Raw genomic sequence first — 18788 nt, 5'->3', positions numbered from 1 at the left:
CCAATAATGGTTAATCATTCCAATAATACAGTATATTTACAACATTTGATGGGCAGTTATATTCTTCAGTTTGCACTGATTAGTATTTGTGTTGTTATGCTTGCAACTAGATATATAATAATGGAAAACGTTGAAATTTCTTTCGTAAAATGAGTTCTTCCTATTACATATCTGTGAAAATTTGCAATTCTTTCAACATTTTCCTTTCCTACAACATATCTTCCATTTTGGTTCGTTTTCAGCAGTCTTTTATTGGACTTCTCTGTGCTAGGGATGTGGGATGGAAAAAGTAAAGCCTTTGTCTTCACTCAGTAAGTAAGTGAGTTCCATGTGGTAGGCACAGGCAGGGCGTGGAATGTGGAGGAAGTGAAGTGAAGTTTCTCAGTCATTTCTGACTGCAACCCCATGGACTATACCGTCTATGGAATTCTCCAGGCCAGAATACTGGAATGGGTAGCCTTTCCCTTCTCCAGGGAATCTTCCCAACCTTGGGATCAAACCCAGGTTTCCCGCATTGCAGGTGGATTCTTTACCAGCTGAGCCATGGAGGTGAATGAAACTAATTCCCATCTTCCATGGTGAGACAGACAGTCATCAAGTACAGTATTGTTTGATGCATTACTGTGAGAGTGTACTATTTAGGAGAATGGGTAAGGCTTTATATCAGTGTGAGACAAATGTGATTTCCACACTCAGATCTTGACATTTTTGGGCCTCCAGGTGGAGGTATCCTGTGCTTAATTGGAAGTAACAGAGAAACCTGGAATGAGCGTGGCACCTGTGTATCTTCGCTGAGTCTGTACAGAAGGACAAGTTTCCCCAGACAGAGTGAATGATTTTCAGGGCCAAACTTCAGAAGCTTATGGAAGTATTGATGAGTTTGGGATTGGGGTTGTGCTGGGTGATGTATTCCTCTTTCCCTTCAACAAACAAGGATTGGAGTTGAGGCCTTGAGGTACCAAACCTTCCTTTCCTGAGTCTTCTCCAGCCCCCCAGGGGGAGGGAGCCATCCAGGAATTCATCACTTGCAGAAGGAAGTCCTGGAAGGCAAACCAGATGTGGGGCTGGAGGCAGTTCCATGTCCTGGGTCAGGAGGTGGATGGAGCTTCAAGGAGGTGACCTTTGATCTCAGGTGAGACCCCTGTGGATGGTGGGATTGGAGGTGTAGCTGGAAGCCAGGTGCCCAGTGGGAAGCAGTCTTTCCAGCTGACAGTAGGTATGGCAAAGGGTGTGAAGCAGTTTTCTTTTTAAAGGATGTAGTTAGTGCCAAGTGTATTCAAGCTCATTTTTGATGATTCTGCTCATCCTTGGGTATATTTGGTAAACCTTGAAAGATACCGGATAATTTTCATTTTTATTACTTTTAAAGTATTCTATATACTTTTTCTTGTCTTATTCCTTCTCTGTAAAGATAATTTATTTACTACTTTGTAATTATATGAAAGACCTGGTTTTTATTTCTATGTTTCTTGTGTCTTTGCCTCTTAAACACTGTGTTGAATAGATTAACCTGCCCACAACTCTCTAAGACCAGCAGACACCATTGTTTTTTTCCTTCGAATGTCCGAATGTTTGCTTATTTAGGAATCAAATTGATTTTCTTCAGTGAAATACAGACTAATATATCATAGAAGGGTGTTAGAGTTTCATAGATGACAGTACTTATCTGAACTGAACTTATCCGAACTTGTTGTGAATTCCAAGTGCAAGAGTTGTTTGTCTGGCAAGTTGGATACTCTGGGTGGTCTCAATAAAGGCTTTGCTTGAATAGAAAATATGTTAATGAGACAGCAGAGGCGTAGGAGTGAGGGATGAATTGGAGAAATAAAGGAAAATTCTGTGCTGAGAGTTTGGCAGTTGTTGTTGACGTTCTCAATGACGCATTACGGATGGGATTTATAGAGAGAAACTCTGACTTGATATGCATATATGTTGATAAATTACACCCAAACATTAAGATTCTGAATGATTTCAGTGTTGGCCAGCTATTTAGATTTCAGCAGTTAAGGGAGCATCTTCGAAAACCCTGCCTGGGGAGTTGGGGATGGCTTCCAGAACCTCATTTAGGGGTGGAGGAGGCACAAACGGCAGGGAGCCTAGGAGAGTGTAGGATATTGGTGGGGCCAGCATAGCGTAAATAGTTAGATTGTAAAGTTGGAGATCAGTCATTGGAGATGAAGATGGAGAGGCCCAGCGGGGGTCAGAACTTAGGATGACTTGTGTCATCAGCACAGGAGTTTGGTTTGGAATGTTGGTAGAATGTTGGGGTTTTAACAAGGTAGGGAAGACAGGAAGAGGCACTGGTTTGTCCAAGTTCATCTTTGGAACAGCCAAATCATGATGTCAGGTGTGGCTAATGAAAACCCTCTGTTCTTAATCAGGATTCTACGTTGAAATACAGTCTGTCCCCTCAGGTGATGGCAGTGTTATCCTCCTGTCCTAACAGAGGAGCAGTCACAGGTTTGTACACTGCTAGTTTGATTCTTCAGTTACCTGTCTAGTGAAATTATAGTTACTGACTGTTCATTACAAAAGAAGAGGAAGTCAGCATGAAAAAGCCCAGTTGCCGAAGTCTATTAGTGTGATTCTGATGATGTGAGAACCCTGAAAATGTTTTTTTGCAGAGTTCTTCAATCTCTAGGAAAAACGTGATGTTTTCATGGTGTGAGGGTCAAGTGTGCTATTGAATCATATAGAGATTTTATGTTAACTGGTAATCATTCATGATGCCAAGAGCTTTCAGTGCTGGAGTGGGGAACTCCTCAGTCTGCCTTTCCATTCTTGAATCCTAGGTCTCTCCCTCTGTCCCAAAAAGCTGTATTTTCCTTCTCCATAAAAGAGATAATATGACCAACTTCAGAAAATTTGTTTGGTGGACATAATGGAGTCAATAAATTTCTTGGTGTAACATCTAACTGCATGTGAAATGATAAATAATGGCTAGTTTATTTAAATGCCACGTATATCTTTAGTTAGGAAAAATAATCCAATAATGCATTATGTTGCACTAAAGTGATTTTCACAGTTTCCAGGCCCATGTATGTGTATCACCACATGAATGTGTATCACAGTGTTTCTAGGTTTGTAATCCCTGAAGATTTTAATGGATTTTTAAGCTTTTTGGCTGCACTCTGAAGCCTGTTGGCCCTTAATGCCCTGATCAGGAATCGAACCCATACCCCCTGCATTGGAATCAAGGAATCTTAACCACCAGACCACCGAAGTGAAAGGCAGTGTTAATTGCTCAATCTTGTCCAACTCTTTGCGACCCTGTGGATTGTATTGCCTCTCAGGGTCCTCTGTCCATGGAATTCTCCAGGCAAGAATACAGGAGTGGATAGCCATTCCCTTGCAGGTCATCTTCCTGACCCAGGGAATGAACCCAGGTCTCTTGCATGGCACGCAGATTCTTTACTGCCTGAGCCACTCGGAAAGCCCCACTGGACTACCAGGAAAGTCCCTAATGGTCACTTTCTAATGTAGGCTCATTGGGTTGGGGGGCAGTGGGGAATAGAACTAAATATTTCCATAGAATTTCTGAAGCTTCAGGATCTCAGGTAACATGTAGTAAGGAATCTCAGTTATTCCTGAACTCTTTCCGGTTGAAGACCTGGGTTCGATCCCTGGGTTGGGAAGATCCCCTGGAGAAGGGAAAAGTTACCCACTCCAGTATTCTGGCCTGGAGAATTTCATGGACTGTATAGTCTATGGGGTTGCAAAGAGTCTGACACGACTGAGCCACTTTCACACACACTCACTTCCATTAAAAGGATCACTTCAAGAAGTCCTCCAAAAGCAAAATATGTGGAAATGACCAGAAAGAATTTATGTATATTAATAAAGCTTGAATTTATGTAGACTCATTAAAAAATTGGGGAACTGCTCTGAGCATGCAGCAAAATGCTGTAATTTATTGAGGAAAGCTGAATTGCCAAACCTGTCCTCCTCACACTCTCCGCCGCCCCCCACCCCCCAAGAAAACCCCACAACAACAGCTTGGCTGGGCTCAAATAACTGACTCTTCACGTCCTTTCATGGACACAAAGGGCTTATCCTGAGGCCTCTTGAGCCACCAATGCCAGCCCTGGTGAGACCACCAGGGACCTTGTCATTCCCTCCTCAGCACACACACCACGCACTGACTGCAGTTTTATGAAGTGAAAATGCCCAAGAAAAAGAAAAAGTGAAGGAGGTGTCCTCAGTCATTTCTTTCCAGAGAGGGGAGCGCAGAAGAACAGGCTACTGCATCTGGATATTGAGAACAAAGCCTGAGACTCAGCATAATAGGCTGGGTCACTTGCTTTTATAAAAGCAAAGAGTGGAACTGCCTTTACTTGTCTCAGTACCACTGACCCTTGCATTTCATTGTGTAGAGATGTCAGGGAAAGTGTGTAGAAAGCATTCCAGCCTCTTTCACTGAACAATGACTTTGTCATTTTGAGCTTTTCTGTGGTGTGTTGACCCCTTCCCCCAACCCCTCCCTCAAATCCCGGTTGGACAAAAGAGATTGTTAGTTAGGCAGCCTTGCCCTGTTTGAAAGATCTCTGTTTTACGGACTCTTTAAAAGTAAACTCATTCATTTGAACTGAGTCACAGCATTTTCACGCTTTTAAAATCAACAAAAGCGTTTTAGTTAGGAATTTGCAGGGATCGAATATTCCCTGAAAATGCTAGTCCCAGAGATTTATGCACACTGCCGAGTTAAAGTGGGTTCCCTTGTTAATAGAAAGGAGAATCAGTGATATTGGTTACTGGAAATATTTACAAACACTTGACCCTTGGGTTTCTGAGATCAAGGTAGTATACTTCACATAAGCCCACTCATATGCTCTGTTTACCTTTTTTAATGAAAGATGAGATGGTTGCGTTTTTTTCCAGCATAATAGTTAGCATACTTAGGAATCAGCACCGTCAGCGTCAGCCTGGTGACAGTTAATCAGTGGGGACCTTCTTAGGCTGGCAACCAAGTGTTGCATTTTGTATGTCCCAGCATGTGTGCTCCCGTGATAATGTTTATAGTTTAACAAAAAGCTAATTAAGAGACCTAAAGAAAAAATAAGGACCCCATTTTTATCAAACCTCCTGGTGGTGTTCAGGGCATAAAATTTTACATTATAGCATCACTGGATGATGTCCATTCGAAAACTACAACTGTCATTCACAATACTTTCTCTCCTTGCCATGTTATATATTTAGGAATGATCAAACAGCAAATACTTATGTTGAGGGCCATATGCTGGGTTTTTTTTTTTAATTATTTTTGTTTGGACTGGTTCTTCATTGCTGCGCATGGGTCACGTCAAGCAGGGGCTGCTCTTTAGTTGGGGTGCGCAGGTTTCTCATGCTGTGGAGCACAAGGACTTCAGTAGTTGTGGCACTTGGACTTAGTTGCTCCTTAGCCTGTGGTATCTTCCCTGACCAGGGATCGAACCCTCCTGCATTGGCAGGCTGATTCTTATCCTGTGCACCAGGGAAGTCCTCCATATTCTATTCTTGGGTATATTTCTTCAATTCTGTCTACCAATGAGTTTTCTCAACAAAATGAAGAGCGGGTGTGCTGAAGAACTTCCTTGCTTAGCATTTTATGTGTGGATATATTGCTTTAATCTGTGGTGGAACATGATTTATTGTAATCTGTGGTGGTTCTCTGCTTGTGGGTTTCAGGACGCATTTGTTTCTTGCAACTCTTCCTTTGGGTCTGTTGATTTATTTAGTCTTCCTTTGATTAGCACACAAAACCAGATTTAGAGCATTCTCATCACCTCGGAAAATCTCTCCTGCCCCTCTGGAGTGAATTTCCATACCCCTACAGTTGTGCTAGATTGCTCTCACCTTGTGTCAGTTTTCCTGTTTTTGTGCTCCTAAAATAAGTGGAATCAACACAGTACAGGTTTTTCTGCACTGCCTTCTTTTGCTTAACATGTTTTCAAGATTTTCAAGACCTACCGTGTTGTAGCATGTTTCAGTGGTTCTTTTCTTTCTTATTCCTTTCTGAGTCATTCTATCGTATGAAGATACCACAATTTATGTATCCATTCTCTAGTTGAAGGACATTTGTGGTGTTTGTAGCTTTTAGCAGGGAACCTTCTCTAAGAAGTGTTTATATGGCCATAGGTTATCATTCCTCTCAATCAAATGCACATGTACGGGTGGAATTGCTCGGTCATAAGGTAAGCAGTTGTTAACAGTTGTTACCATAAAACTTTTCAAGATTGTTGCACCATTTTTACACACCCACCAGCAATATATGGGAGTTCTGGTTGTTTCACACCTTTGCGATTTTTGCAACACATAGAATTATCAGGCTTTGTGTCTAGTCTTTCTGTGCATGACTTCTTTCATCGTGGTATCAATTTGCATTTTCCTGATGATTAATGATAGAGTTCTTTTTCATGCATGCTTACACTGGTCATTTTTTTTTTCCAGCTATGCTAGCAACATTTATTTATAACACCTTTATGGATTGAATTGGCACTTGATTCAAAATCATTTGACTCTATGTAGTCAAGACTGTGAGTTTGTGTACTTTATTTATTTGGTATATTTTATTTTGTTCCACTTCTACCTATACCGTGGTCTTAGTTATTGTATGTGTTAGTAAGACTTGACATCCTCTGGTTTAATTCCTCTAACTCAGTACTTCTGATTGTTTTGATCATTCTAGATCACTTACTTTTCTGTATAAATTTTAGAAGCCTTTTAATTTGTATTCAAAGAAAGCCTTCTGGGATTTGAGGAGTATCTGAGGTCAGTTATATATTTGACTTACTGAGGTCATCTTTAATTTTAGAAGTGTTTTTTAGTTTTTATAGAAGTCTTATAATGCTTTGATTGACTTCATTCCTGAATATTTGATTTCTTTCAATTGTATTAATGGAATTGTTCTTAAGATAACTTTTGACTTGCTTGTTGCTAATATATCGCAATATAATGATTTGTTTGTGAATCACTTTGCATTTCTTGGACTTGGTTTTTCTTTTTAAATTATATTGAATTTTCTATATCCACAATCATGTCAGTTTTACTTCTTCACTTACAATATTAATTTTATTTCCTTGCTGTGGCTAGAGGTTTGAGTAAAATGTTGAAAAGAGTGATAAGAAATTCTTGTACTATTAAGGCAAAACTATTTCAATATTTTTCCATCAAAAATGATGTTAACTACAGTTTTTTAGGTAGATTGAATATTTCCCTTAATTCCTAAATTCCTGAGCATTTTACTGTTTTAAAAAATCAAGACTAGGTCTTGAAATTTGACCAGTATTTTTTCTACATTTGTTGAGATAATCATATGATTATTCACCATTAATCTTTAAATGTGATAAATTATACCAAGTGATATTTGCAGGTTAAATTAACCTTATATTGCTTAACTAAACTACAACTGGTCATAATGTGTAATCAATTTGTTAACATTCTATCAAGAATATTTTCATTTCTTCATGAGTTATATTGGTTTATACTTTTCTTGGAATGCCAGTTTTTGGCATCAAAGGTGTGCAGACCTCATAAAAATACATGAGAAATGTATCTTTTTGTTAATGTATTTTATTTTTTTCATTTTTTGCCTTACCTCAAGCTTGTGGGACTCTCAGTTCCCTGACCCAGGATTGAACCCCAGACTGTGGCAGTGCAAGTGTGGAATCCTAACCGCTAAGCTACCAGGGTCAGTTTATGTGTCAGTTTGGCCAGGCGGCATTCCGCAGTTACTCAGTCAAAAAGTAGTCAAGCTGTTACTGTGTAGATATTTTGTAAAAATGATTAAAGTGAATAATCAGTTGACTTAAGTAAGGAATCCTATCTTAGATAGTCTTGGTGGGCCTAATTCAGTCTGTTGAAAGGGCTTAAGAGCTAAGGCTTCTGTGAATAGAAAGAAATTCTGCCTTCGTGAACAGTATTGGCTCCTGCCCAAAAGTTCCGGCTATCGCTTGTAACAGCCAGCCTTGTGATTTCTGACTTACCTACCTAGCCAAGTGTGATTGTGTTGTTAGATTAAGTTTATTCATGTTTTTAAGACACTTTGGTTTATAATTTTTGTTTCTCTTAAGGTCTTTGTCTGATTTTTATATTATGATAATGCTGGACTCAAATTCCCTGGATGAATTTGGTAAAACTTTTTCCACAGTCTACTCTTGAAGCTCTCTGGGCCTAATATCTTTGTGTGTGTTGCGGGTGGGGCGGGGAGGGTGAAAATGCACAGCATCTAAGCACAGCTTAGTTGCAGCCTTCAAATTTTAATATCTATAGATTTTTATTTTCTTTTATGTCAGGATACTTTAATTTTATTGCAATTTTGAATTAGATGATCCTTCCAAATGTGTTACTGAACTTCCAAACATTTAATGATTTACCTTTTTGTTATTTCTTGTTAAATCCACTTAGGTCAGAATATATTCTGTACTATTTCTGTTCATTAAAGTTTATTGATACTTGCTTTATAGTATAGGATATATAATTGAAAAGAACATCTAATTGTATAAAAGAACACCTTATTGTATATTTCTTGATTAGGTCATGTTTTAAAAATATTTTATATCTCCATTGATTTTTTTTTTTTTTTTAACTTATTTATCCTATTAGTTCAGTTTTTGAGGTAGGTGAGTTTAAATCTCCTACTGTGGGTATGGCATTGTGTATTTCTACTAAGCTTTGTCAGATTTTGCCTTATACATTATTGAACTATGTTATTAGGAGCATATAAATTTGGATTTAAAAAATCTATTGGATCAAATTGACCCTTTATAATTTTTTTTAATTTATCTTTTAATTGAAGGAGAATTGCTTTACAAAATTTGTTGTTTTGACCCTGTATTCTTTTGAAGTGTTTTCCTTTATTTCTCACAGTCCATCCTAACTTCATGTTAGATAGATACTCCAGCTTTCTTTCATTTAGTTTTTTTATGAGATACCTTGTTCAATATTTTATTTCCACTTTTATTTGGGTCATTTTTAAGGTGTGGCTTTTAATTTTTTGATTATTTATTTTTTTTTATAAATTTATTTATTTTTTAATTGAAGGATAATTCTTTTACAGAATTTTGTTTTCTGTCAAACCTCACATGAATCAGCCGTAGGTATACGTATATCCCCTCCCTTTTGAACCTCCCTCCCATCTCCCTCCCCATCAACCCCTCTAGGTTGATACAGAGCCCCTGTTTGAGTTCCTGAGACACACAGCAAATTCTTTCTGTTTTATATATGGTAATGTAAGTTTCCATGTTACTTCCTCCATGTATCTCTCCTTTAAGTCTATTCTCCATTGCTGCCCGACAAAAAATTCTTCAGTACCATTTTTCTAGATTCCAGATATTTGCGTTAGTAGATGATATTTATCTTTCTTTTTCTGATTTCACTCTATGTAGTAGGCTCTAGGTTTATCCACCTCATTAGAACTGATTTTTAAATTATTTTATTTTTAGCTCTGCTGAGTCTTCGTTGCTGTGCTGGTTTTTCTCTGGTTGTGATGAGCGGGGGCTACTCTGTAATTGCAGTGCGCAGACTTCCCGTTGTCGTGGTTTTTTCTTTTTGTGGAGCTCGGGCTTCAGGGCATGTGGGCTTGCTTCAGCAGTTGTGTTAAGGTGGCCCTTTTTAAAATAGCAAATAGATGGACTCTGTGTCTCGAATTTCATAATAAGCTCAGACCCTGAGAAAGGTTAGACAGGAAGCTATTGATCATTGAGATTTGCTGAACACAAAGGAAGGGAAAAGTGCACTATGTTTTCCTAATGGTTTCTGTTGTGTTAGTTCAGGAACTGTAGACCAAATTAAGGGCTAACTGAAGAATTACACAGGTTTCGCAGCCAGGGTGGATGCCTCAGAAAAGATCTGAGGCAGTCAAATTAGGGATGAAAGGGATGGTTAATGAATCCTAAGGACAGCACACGTTTAGAAAACTTAATTAATATTAGTGTGTATGGATCTCATCATACAGTTAAGACACACCAACTTCCCATCATTTTCTGATTTAACAGAATTAATTGGGTTGGGTGAGGTCAAGAGAAACAGGTGCTAAATGAAGGCTCTGAAACCAAACCAGAGCTGGTCTCTAAACTCCCGTGAACATTCAAGATACCATATCCACTTAACACCTGCAGACTCAATATTAACTCTAGGTCAGTATTGGATTTAGGACCTTACACTGAAGAGCTTTCCTCGTTTTCCCCTTTACTAATATTTATCCAGTGTTTGAAGGTTACTGAATATTGATTCATAGAAATTACATTTTATTTCTTAATACTTGGAGAGTTTTGTGTAGCCTGTCCAGGATTTTAAAACAAGTATCTTGTGTTATCCTAGCTAACACAATTGATGAGATAGTCATTTCATTGAAAGGTAATTTTTTATCTCCTGTTTCCAGAATAAATAGAATCACTCCTACACCCACGTCAGCAGATACCTTACTGAACAAAACTCATTTGTTTCTTTGCCTAAATCAGAAGAAACTTGTGCCAAGAGATGAATCTTGTTTATGGCATTTGACTCACATCTTCCATATAAATCAGTAGAAGTTTAAGGCAGTCAGGACAATTTGTACTTATCACACTTGGAACAAAGTTCTTAAGAATCTGACAGGAAAATTCAAAGGTTTGAGAGTCTTCTCAGGCTTAATGATCCTGATTTTATTTTTTAATAGTGTACACAGATAATGAAAGTAATGTCTACTTATTAAGTGACTTTATGATTAAATACATGTTTCACATTGGGCCTAATATGAATATGAGCGAGAGTTCAAATAAGCCTGGAGTGAGCCAAAAGTATGGATGACATTTATTTGCATAAAATAAGAAGAATACATTTTTACTGCTGTTTATAGAAAACATGTTCTTTGGCACAAGCTTCACAAAGACTAGCAGGAATAGAATCCTGTGGAATTAAGTTGAAAGTAAAATGTGGGTAGATACCTAGGAATTCCTACAGGACTGTAAACAATTTGGAATTTAAATGCTAAACAGGCAAACAGGCCCTTATATTTAAAACTGTGCTTGTGAAAGGAATATGTTAAATCTGCAATATTAGAATATAGTGTCAATTGTAGGCATAGAGAATTCCTGGGGAAACTTTAACCCAAATGTAGACATTGAACTTATAAAACTTAGTCTCATTTTGTGTTCTTGGGGTTTATGTATTTATGACAATTAAGTCGGGTTGTTTTTTATGCTTATGAAACTTTTCTTATTTAAACAGTACTTGTTAAAATATGTAAGTGTCTATTAAACAGTATTTATTAAAATGTGTAGCATTCATTTTTATGACCTTTTCCTGATCTGTCTGCTGTTAGGGCATCAGAGCCTGCTCAGCTCAAATTAACTGGGAAACATGGTCTGGCCCCTGCATGGAAGAGACCCATGTAACCCTAAGAAATTCAACACAAATAGAAAATGCAGATGAACAGGGGAAGAAATTTAGATCTTAACTTTTTTATTATGAATTTTATCTGTATATGGGATACCATAGCAGGCAGAAATTAAAAAGACAGGCTTGGAGTCAAAATCAATGCATTCTCTGACTTTGAGCAAATTACTAAACCTTGTTGAGCTTTTTAAACAGGAATCTCTTATTCAGATTTGATATGAGAATGAAATTATATAATGCCAGTAAAATACTGGAGAGGTGGCAAGCCTTATGAATTTATGAATTTAAGCCTTATGAATTATCTATTATTGGTAACTTGGAGAGTGAGGTAATCACCTCCACTCAGTTGGTAGTCAACTGGATCTAGGAAATGGTGGGATTTCTTCAGTGATATGAGAAAATTTGCCATGTGCAGTAGGAATAAAGCAGTTATCTTAGTTTTCACATTTTTTGAATGGCTTTTTACACAAAGCCATTAACGTTTTTCAGAAATCCTTACTTTTTTTTCCTTTCTCTGCTGTGTTTATATATTTAGTTAACAATTTATTTAGATGCCACTGTGTTTTTCTCAGAAACAGCTGCTGTCCAGAGACAGCATCCATTCAGAGGTGCTCATCAGATTTCCCTTCCACAGGTGGTAGCAACAGGGTCCTCAGTCTTAGTCATCTTGATGTCCTAACCAGGCTGCTTGCTCCAAGAAGGCTGACCTTGGGGTGGACACAGTTGAATTTCCTGGGATTCGCAAGTTTGCAAATTTTTTTTTCCTTAATGTCAACTACCAATTCATACTGTGTAGAATAGACAATGTCATTCATTTTGATTCATAAGTGCACCACTCTTTCCCTTGGTCTCCCGTAAATGCTTAGCAGTTTTCTAACAGTTAAGTCTTCACACAAAAGCTTGAAAGAGAGAGAAGATATGGAATAAGAAACATTACATCTCCAAAAAAAATGTTGGCTTGCCTCCATTTCCTTAAGGTTATCAGTCTTGGGAAGGCCTATAGTTGGAAATACAGAGAGGACAGAAATTGTAGTAGGCATGAGGTTTAGTCGTCATATTATTGGAAATGTGCCCCTTTAAACAAAATAGACCTCACATTTGATATTCTCTGTGGCCAGAGAAAAAGCCACAGTCATCATTCCATTTAGGAAATGTTCTGCAAGTACTCTGATAGGTAGTATGAAGCAGTTCTTGTCTTTACAATGCATTTTCTCACAGGGTCCGGCTTCATGAGGTTCTTAAGATTCTTTGGGCACGTTAATCTATTAACACACCATCCCCCCCCTCCTGGTTCCTTGCTTCTAGAACACAATGAAGGAAGTTAGAATTTATAACTGTTATATATGAAATGGTAAGCATTTAAACATTATCTCGTTTAATTCCCATCACCATGTTTTTATGTTGTTGGTATATCTCAGTTTTTGCTCAGACTAAGAGTATTGGAATGTCTTACTCTTCCTGGTAGTATTTGAGAAGGTTAGTCCCAAACTCTGTCTGAGATGGCATGATACCCGGGTAATGGATTTTGCTTTCCAGGTATAGAATCACTCCTCATTGTCCACAATGGACCATATTCTCTCAGGTGAAAAACTGGATCAAATAATTGTTTGAAATGGACACTTTGAATCCTTAGCATTATGACAGAAAGTTGGCTGTAGTTTTGGGTGAAGATTAAATTTATCACAGTGACCCCCACCCAGACTCCCCCTGGCTCTATTACTTTTGCTTTGCATTCGACATCAAGTTGATGTTTCTCTCCATCTATAAAATGAGATAATGCTGTTACTGTGATGGGTAATGAGTTAATACTTGTGACGCTTTGAATATACAGACCTATGTGCAGGCAGCACTCATAAACAGTCACTATGGACAGAAAACCAAGAAAGAATTCCAATTTTCAAAGGTCAATATTTGAATGTCTCTTTCTTTTCTGAACTCAGAATTTGTAACCAACCATTTCTTTATCCTTCCATGAATAGCTGAGGCTTCTGGTTTCCTCATCTGTGGTAGGAAGACAGCTTAGTGTCTCATGATAGTTTTCAGAGCCTCAGATATTCTCATCTTTTCCAAATGGTACTGCCTGAGGTTTAGGGCTACTTAGTCGATCAAAAGAACTTATGGCTAGAAACTTCGTACTTGGCCCAGTGTTTCACACACGGTAAGTGTACAGTAAACACCACGAGCACCACCTTTTCCCAACATATCCTTTGAGGAAAAGGAGTTTAATCCTAACAAAACAACCCATTAAATTTTATTTTTTAGGAGAATGCTGGATAAATAGGCCCCTGTATCTATATTTTCTCTTTCAGACATTTCTACAAGTGATTGGTGTGGTGGGTGTGGCAGTGGCGGTGATTCCTTGGATTGCCATACCCCTGGTTCCCCTTGGCATCGTTTTCTTTGTTCTCCGGCGATATTTCTTAGAAACATCGCGAGATGTCAAACGCCTGGAATCTACAAGTGAGTACCAGGGCTCTCAGGTTTGGATGTCAGTGCAGACTGACTTCCATTTATGATAATTAACTAGAACCCTGAAATCCTGTAGATTCTGTCTTGGAATTTCTCACCAAGTCTACATTTGGTAATTGCATGTTAGAGGCCTTATGAGTCAATGTGGCCCTCCACTACATGGAGCTGGCAGTGTTAGTTGCAGCTTTGCATTATAGCGCAAGGAGGACAAATGTGAGCACCATGAGGATAGGGACCGATTTTTTTCTTGCTCATCACATTGCTAACATAGACCAGCCACTCAGTAAAAGGAAAATATTGCATCCTTTTTCTAAAAAGGAAAATAACTGCATCATGTTAGAAGTAATAATCTTTTTTCAGGAGATGCACAGGTAACAAAGTGATATCCTGCTGATATTAATACAACACAGGTTATCACTCATCCCTGACAGAGGTCACAGGTTATAGTCTACCTATGGGAAAAAAAAAAACAGCTTACAGCCTTGTTCAAAATGGGAATGAGAACCGTATGGGGTCCTCACTGCCCAGCAGCCTACATACAGGCCACCTGTTCCCTGATGGGCAGGAGCCTGACCCTGGTGCTTGTGGTCACTGGGCTCTTAGAGAAGATGGCAGGAAACAAATGGCCAGTCGTCTGTCACCAGGTCCAAACCTACATGAAGTCACTCAAAAGAGAATGGCCACTGAGGCCACTGTCAGATTCTACAAGGGTGATGTGATGTCACATGCCACAGTGACCTCCAGATTCCTCGGGTATCCAGCAGGGCAGTTATAAGAACATCCATCAGTTTCCCAGAGTGGAAGATGCCTTAATTGCATGGGTCATGTGGTCACAAGGGCGGTATAGTACCAGATTCTCTGTGACCCGCCCAGAGACCTGGTGCAGGTGCAGGGATGATCCCGAGAGACGGCAGACTATCCGCTTACTTCACTTATCTCACCCCTGTCCTGTGCCAGCCCTTAAGTTTCTAATCTTATGGTGGTGACAACAGAAGCTCATCAAAATTCAGTGCGGTGAGTACTCTTATGGAGAATTAAGTTTAAAAATGATAATCAAAAATCAGTCAATTATAAGTTCTTACCTGGAGGGTTGTCAGGGAAGAATAGGGAGGGAGGCAAGATTGAGGGGGAGCTTGATTGGTCAAAGATGACTTTGAAGGGAATCTCTTATATGCGGGTTGTGAAAGTGAATCTTGGGATGAGGAGTTTTGAGGGTCACAGTAGGTACTTTGCCAGGCAGTTGCCAAGAAGCCCTGGGTGTGCCCCTTGGGAAGATGAATGACCGGCCGAGCACAGGAAGCAGTTGGTTTCCTCGCATCCAGCCTCCCTGATTTTCTCTGTCGTGTGTCTGTCTCTGCTTCCCCAGCACGGAGCCCAGTGTTTTCCCACCTGTCGTCTTCTCTCCAAGGCCTCTGGACCATCCGGGCGTACAAAGCTGAACAGAGGTTTCAGGAACTGTTCGACACACACCAGGACTTGCACTCAGGTCTGTGGAATTCTGGAAATGATTTCAAAGGATGGGATGTGCTGCCTTCTGAGGCCTGACCTCCCTCTCAGGAGGCCTTGCCGGCCCACACCTCTCTCTATGCCGCCCTGCGTCTCCCTCTGTAAACCTGCCTCCCCCACCCCTTCTCCTCAGCACCCCGTGTGTGCTCCCCTCTTCCCCTGCACAGCCCTGCTTTTCCTCCTCTTACTGCCTTGCATTGTCCAATTGTCACCACATACTATGGCTTTGGCCCTTTAAGAAGGGTGTCAACAAACTTAAAAAAAAACACACATAGTCTCTGTTGCAACTCCTCAGCTTTGCTATTATAGCACTAAGGCAGGCAGAAAGAATACATCATCAAATGGCTGTGACAATCTCCCAATAAAACTTTATTTAAAAAAGCAAACTGTGTCCATTCTTGGCCCATAGGCTGTTAGTTTGCCAACTCTTTTCAGAGCATGTTGTAGTTGGTCATTCGTGTCCGACTCTGCAACCCCATGGACTGCAGCACGCCAGGCTTCCCTGTCCTCCCAGAGTTTGCTCAAACTCATGTCCTTTGCAGTGATGCTATCGAAGCATCTCATCCTTTTAGAGAATTAAGGAATTTCTCTATCAGATATGGCACCCAGAATTTCCTCTACATTAATAAAATCCTGGTCCAACTGATATAATGACATTTCGAAAGCCACATGCAGATCTGTTATCTGATGGTCCTTCAAATACTGGCTCCTGGGAATTAACACTATGTGGGGCCCTGTAGTAAGTGCAGACAGTGCTGGGAACAGTGCAGGGTATTTCTGTGCCAGCATAGACTTGGGAACAGTCAACTTTGTGAGAGGATAAGCCTCACTTGGAGCCCAGTACCATGAGACACACAATGATGAGACCATTTTTGTATGTTAATTATTAGGATCATATTTCTCTTTATAACCTGTGGCTTGAAGTTTCCAGTGCCTGCTTCCCACAAGACTCCTGGAGTGATTCCTATGTTCCCATACATTGTCATGTCAAAACCTAGCTTGTTGCAATCCTCAAGGTGTGCTTGAGCCTATAACTGCTTTCCTAACTTGTGTAGAAATCTTCTGTAGTTCACCTGCGCAGAAGACCCCATCCCAATTCAAAGCAGCCTACATAATATCTCTACTTATTCATTCTGCTTATTTCTGTCCTCAAATCCAGAGGCTTGGTTCTTGTTTCTGACGACGTCCCGATGGTTCGCTGTGCGTCTGGATGCCATCTGTGCTGTGTTTGTCATTGTTGTTGCCTTTGGGTCCCTGATTCTGGCAAAAAGTAAGTGCATCACTGTGCAACTGACCTTCTGAACATTACTGATAGCATTTACAAGTTTGCTGTTAAGCTTTTTGTCCAGCTTGTGACTTTAGGACTGCTTGGATCTCTTGGTTATCAATGCCTGGTGTACTGTGGTGAGAAACATTCTCTGTAGGAGAGAACACCATCCTCACTGCGGTGTGGATACCAGATGAGCAGGTGGTGTTGGTGTGCATGGCATGCATTCACCATCCCTATTGTGAATTACTATTCCATAGTAACAACTCTGAATCATTGGGTTTAATAATGGAACAACAAGAGCAGTATTTTAGATTTAAAAGCACTGGCTCTTAGAACCAATTGACTTGTTTTTCGTGGTTTCCAACTGTGGCTGCCTTGCACGTAAAAAGTGAAATCACATGATGATCCTTGAAACCATAGTGACGAAAGTCTGCATGATGACGTGTTTCCTTCCCTACATCATAACTGTCAAGAGTATGTCAACCCTGTCAGGATTAATAAGCGCTTTTAATAGTTTTCTGTGTTCATAGTGGTTGTTTTTTTTCTTCTTGTTTTGTTTTTTTTTTACTTTTCTTTCTCGGTCTCTATCAACAGTTAGTAAAAGTATAACTAAGTATATACTATATATAAATACTATATATATATAACTAAGTATATAACTAAGTATATACTATCTATGTGCCAGTGATTTAAATATTATCGAGAAGTCTAGGCACAGTGACAGGAGCCCAGCTCAGGGTTAACAGTGGGACTGAAATGTTTCCTTTCTTCTTCCTCATTTAGCTTTGGACGCTGGGCAGGTTGGCCTGGCGCTGTCCTATGCCCTCATGCTCATGGGGATGTTCCAGTGGTGCGTCAGGCAAAGTGCTGAAGTTGAAAATATGGTGATGTTACCTTTTAGCCTTTTCCTTAACGTTAAATGACACAAAGGCAATTATTATGTTAAAAAACCCTCTTTTAAATCATAGCTAACAGGGTTTGTTAGATCCTTCCAGCATCTGTTTAACATTTATTTAAAATAAAATATATACATCTTTTCTCAGTCATGTATGCCACGTCAGCTGGTTTTATATTCATCACAAGCTGTCTTCAAATTTAATACATGCCTCTGTAGGAGGGAGTTTCTGACATCCTGCAGAAGATACAGCTTATTTCTTAGAGGCTTGTTTACATTTGTTACATAATAGTTTAAGAATTTAGTATTTTGAGGTTTATTTGCTCAATTAATTTAATTATTCCCCACCACCCCCATTTTAGAATGTCTCCGTGTATGTGTTGAATGCCTGAACTTACTGAGGCCCTTCTTTTGGAAGGTACTATCAAAGGTATCGAGTTATATTTGTTTAGGAGGCCTTAGTCAATATGTAAATTGCTTCCGTTTTGAATATTTTCATTTTCTCCTAAAGAGAGAAAAATGATGAAACTGAAATTTGTCTATTTCACTCTCTATTTAATAGAGTAGAAAGTAGCTAATTATTAAAATGAAATGTAGTGACTATCCAGTTCTATTCATCTATAACAGATGATCCCTGTATAGCAAAGTATTAATAATGATTTCTGTCCATACATACTATTTTCATTGACAAGGTTTTCTATTTTAAAAATCGTATATATGAAAATTGGATATCTTAGAGTATTCAATCTATCTAGGTCATTTAGTCTTGATATAATGTTGAACATGGTAGCCATAATTAATGTGTTACAAGACGATGAAAAAGTTACACATCATCAGTATGCTCTTTAAACTAGTACTTCTGTCTTTTATAGAGGGAGTACCTCTGTTTTTTGTAGATGCTAAGACCTGAGGTATTCTTAACTATAGAAATGCAGATATAAAGATACAAAAGAAGTTTCATTCATAATCTGACATCCATTAATGAGACCCTCTGTTCCTGTGTTTCAGATGATTTCAGTAGAAAGGGTGATTGAGTATACAGATCTGGAAAAAGAAGCGCCCTGGGAATACGAGAAACGCCCGCTGCCGTCCTGGCCCCATGAAGGCGTGATCATCTTTGACAATCTGAACTTCTCATACAGCCTAGATGGGCCTCTGGTATTGAAGCACCTGACTGCGCTCATTAAGTCAAAAGAAAAGGTCTGTTTCAGCCACTTCCTTCTTGAACAGTTTACCTGTGAACATTTAGACGCACATCTGCTGTTGGCTTCATGAGTGGTGTGTCAGTCAGAACCA

The 18788-nt window shown here is 39.3% G+C and overlaps 1 protein-coding gene across 3 annotated transcripts in view; it reads left to right on the top strand.

Moving 5' to 3' along the window:
* The window catches only part of LOC133049557 (ATP-binding cassette sub-family C member 4), a 178685-nt gene that overhangs the window by 130354 nt on the left and 29543 nt on the right, over positions 1-18788 (top strand). For all 3 annotated transcript variants that reach the window (XM_061133650.1, XM_061133649.1, XM_061133651.1), the window contains 5 exons: positions 13662-13812; positions 15188-15307; positions 16487-16597; positions 17381-17481; positions 18501-18692. In XM_061133650.1, the coding sequence (XP_060989633.1) occupies positions 13662-13812; positions 15188-15307; positions 16487-16597; positions 17381-17481; positions 18501-18692 (675 nt within the window). The remainder of the gene's footprint in view (positions 1-13661; positions 13813-15187; positions 15308-16486; positions 16598-17380; positions 17482-18500; positions 18693-18788) is intronic.

This window comes from Dama dama, chromosome 30 (genome assembly GCF_033118175.1).
Source record: "Dama dama isolate Ldn47 chromosome 30, ASM3311817v1, whole genome shotgun sequence".
NCBI classification, from domain to species: Eukaryota; Metazoa; Chordata; class Mammalia; order Artiodactyla; family Cervidae; genus Dama; species Dama dama.
Note: the sequence above shows the minus strand (reverse complement) of the source record. Positions and strands in the feature narration are given on the sequence as shown.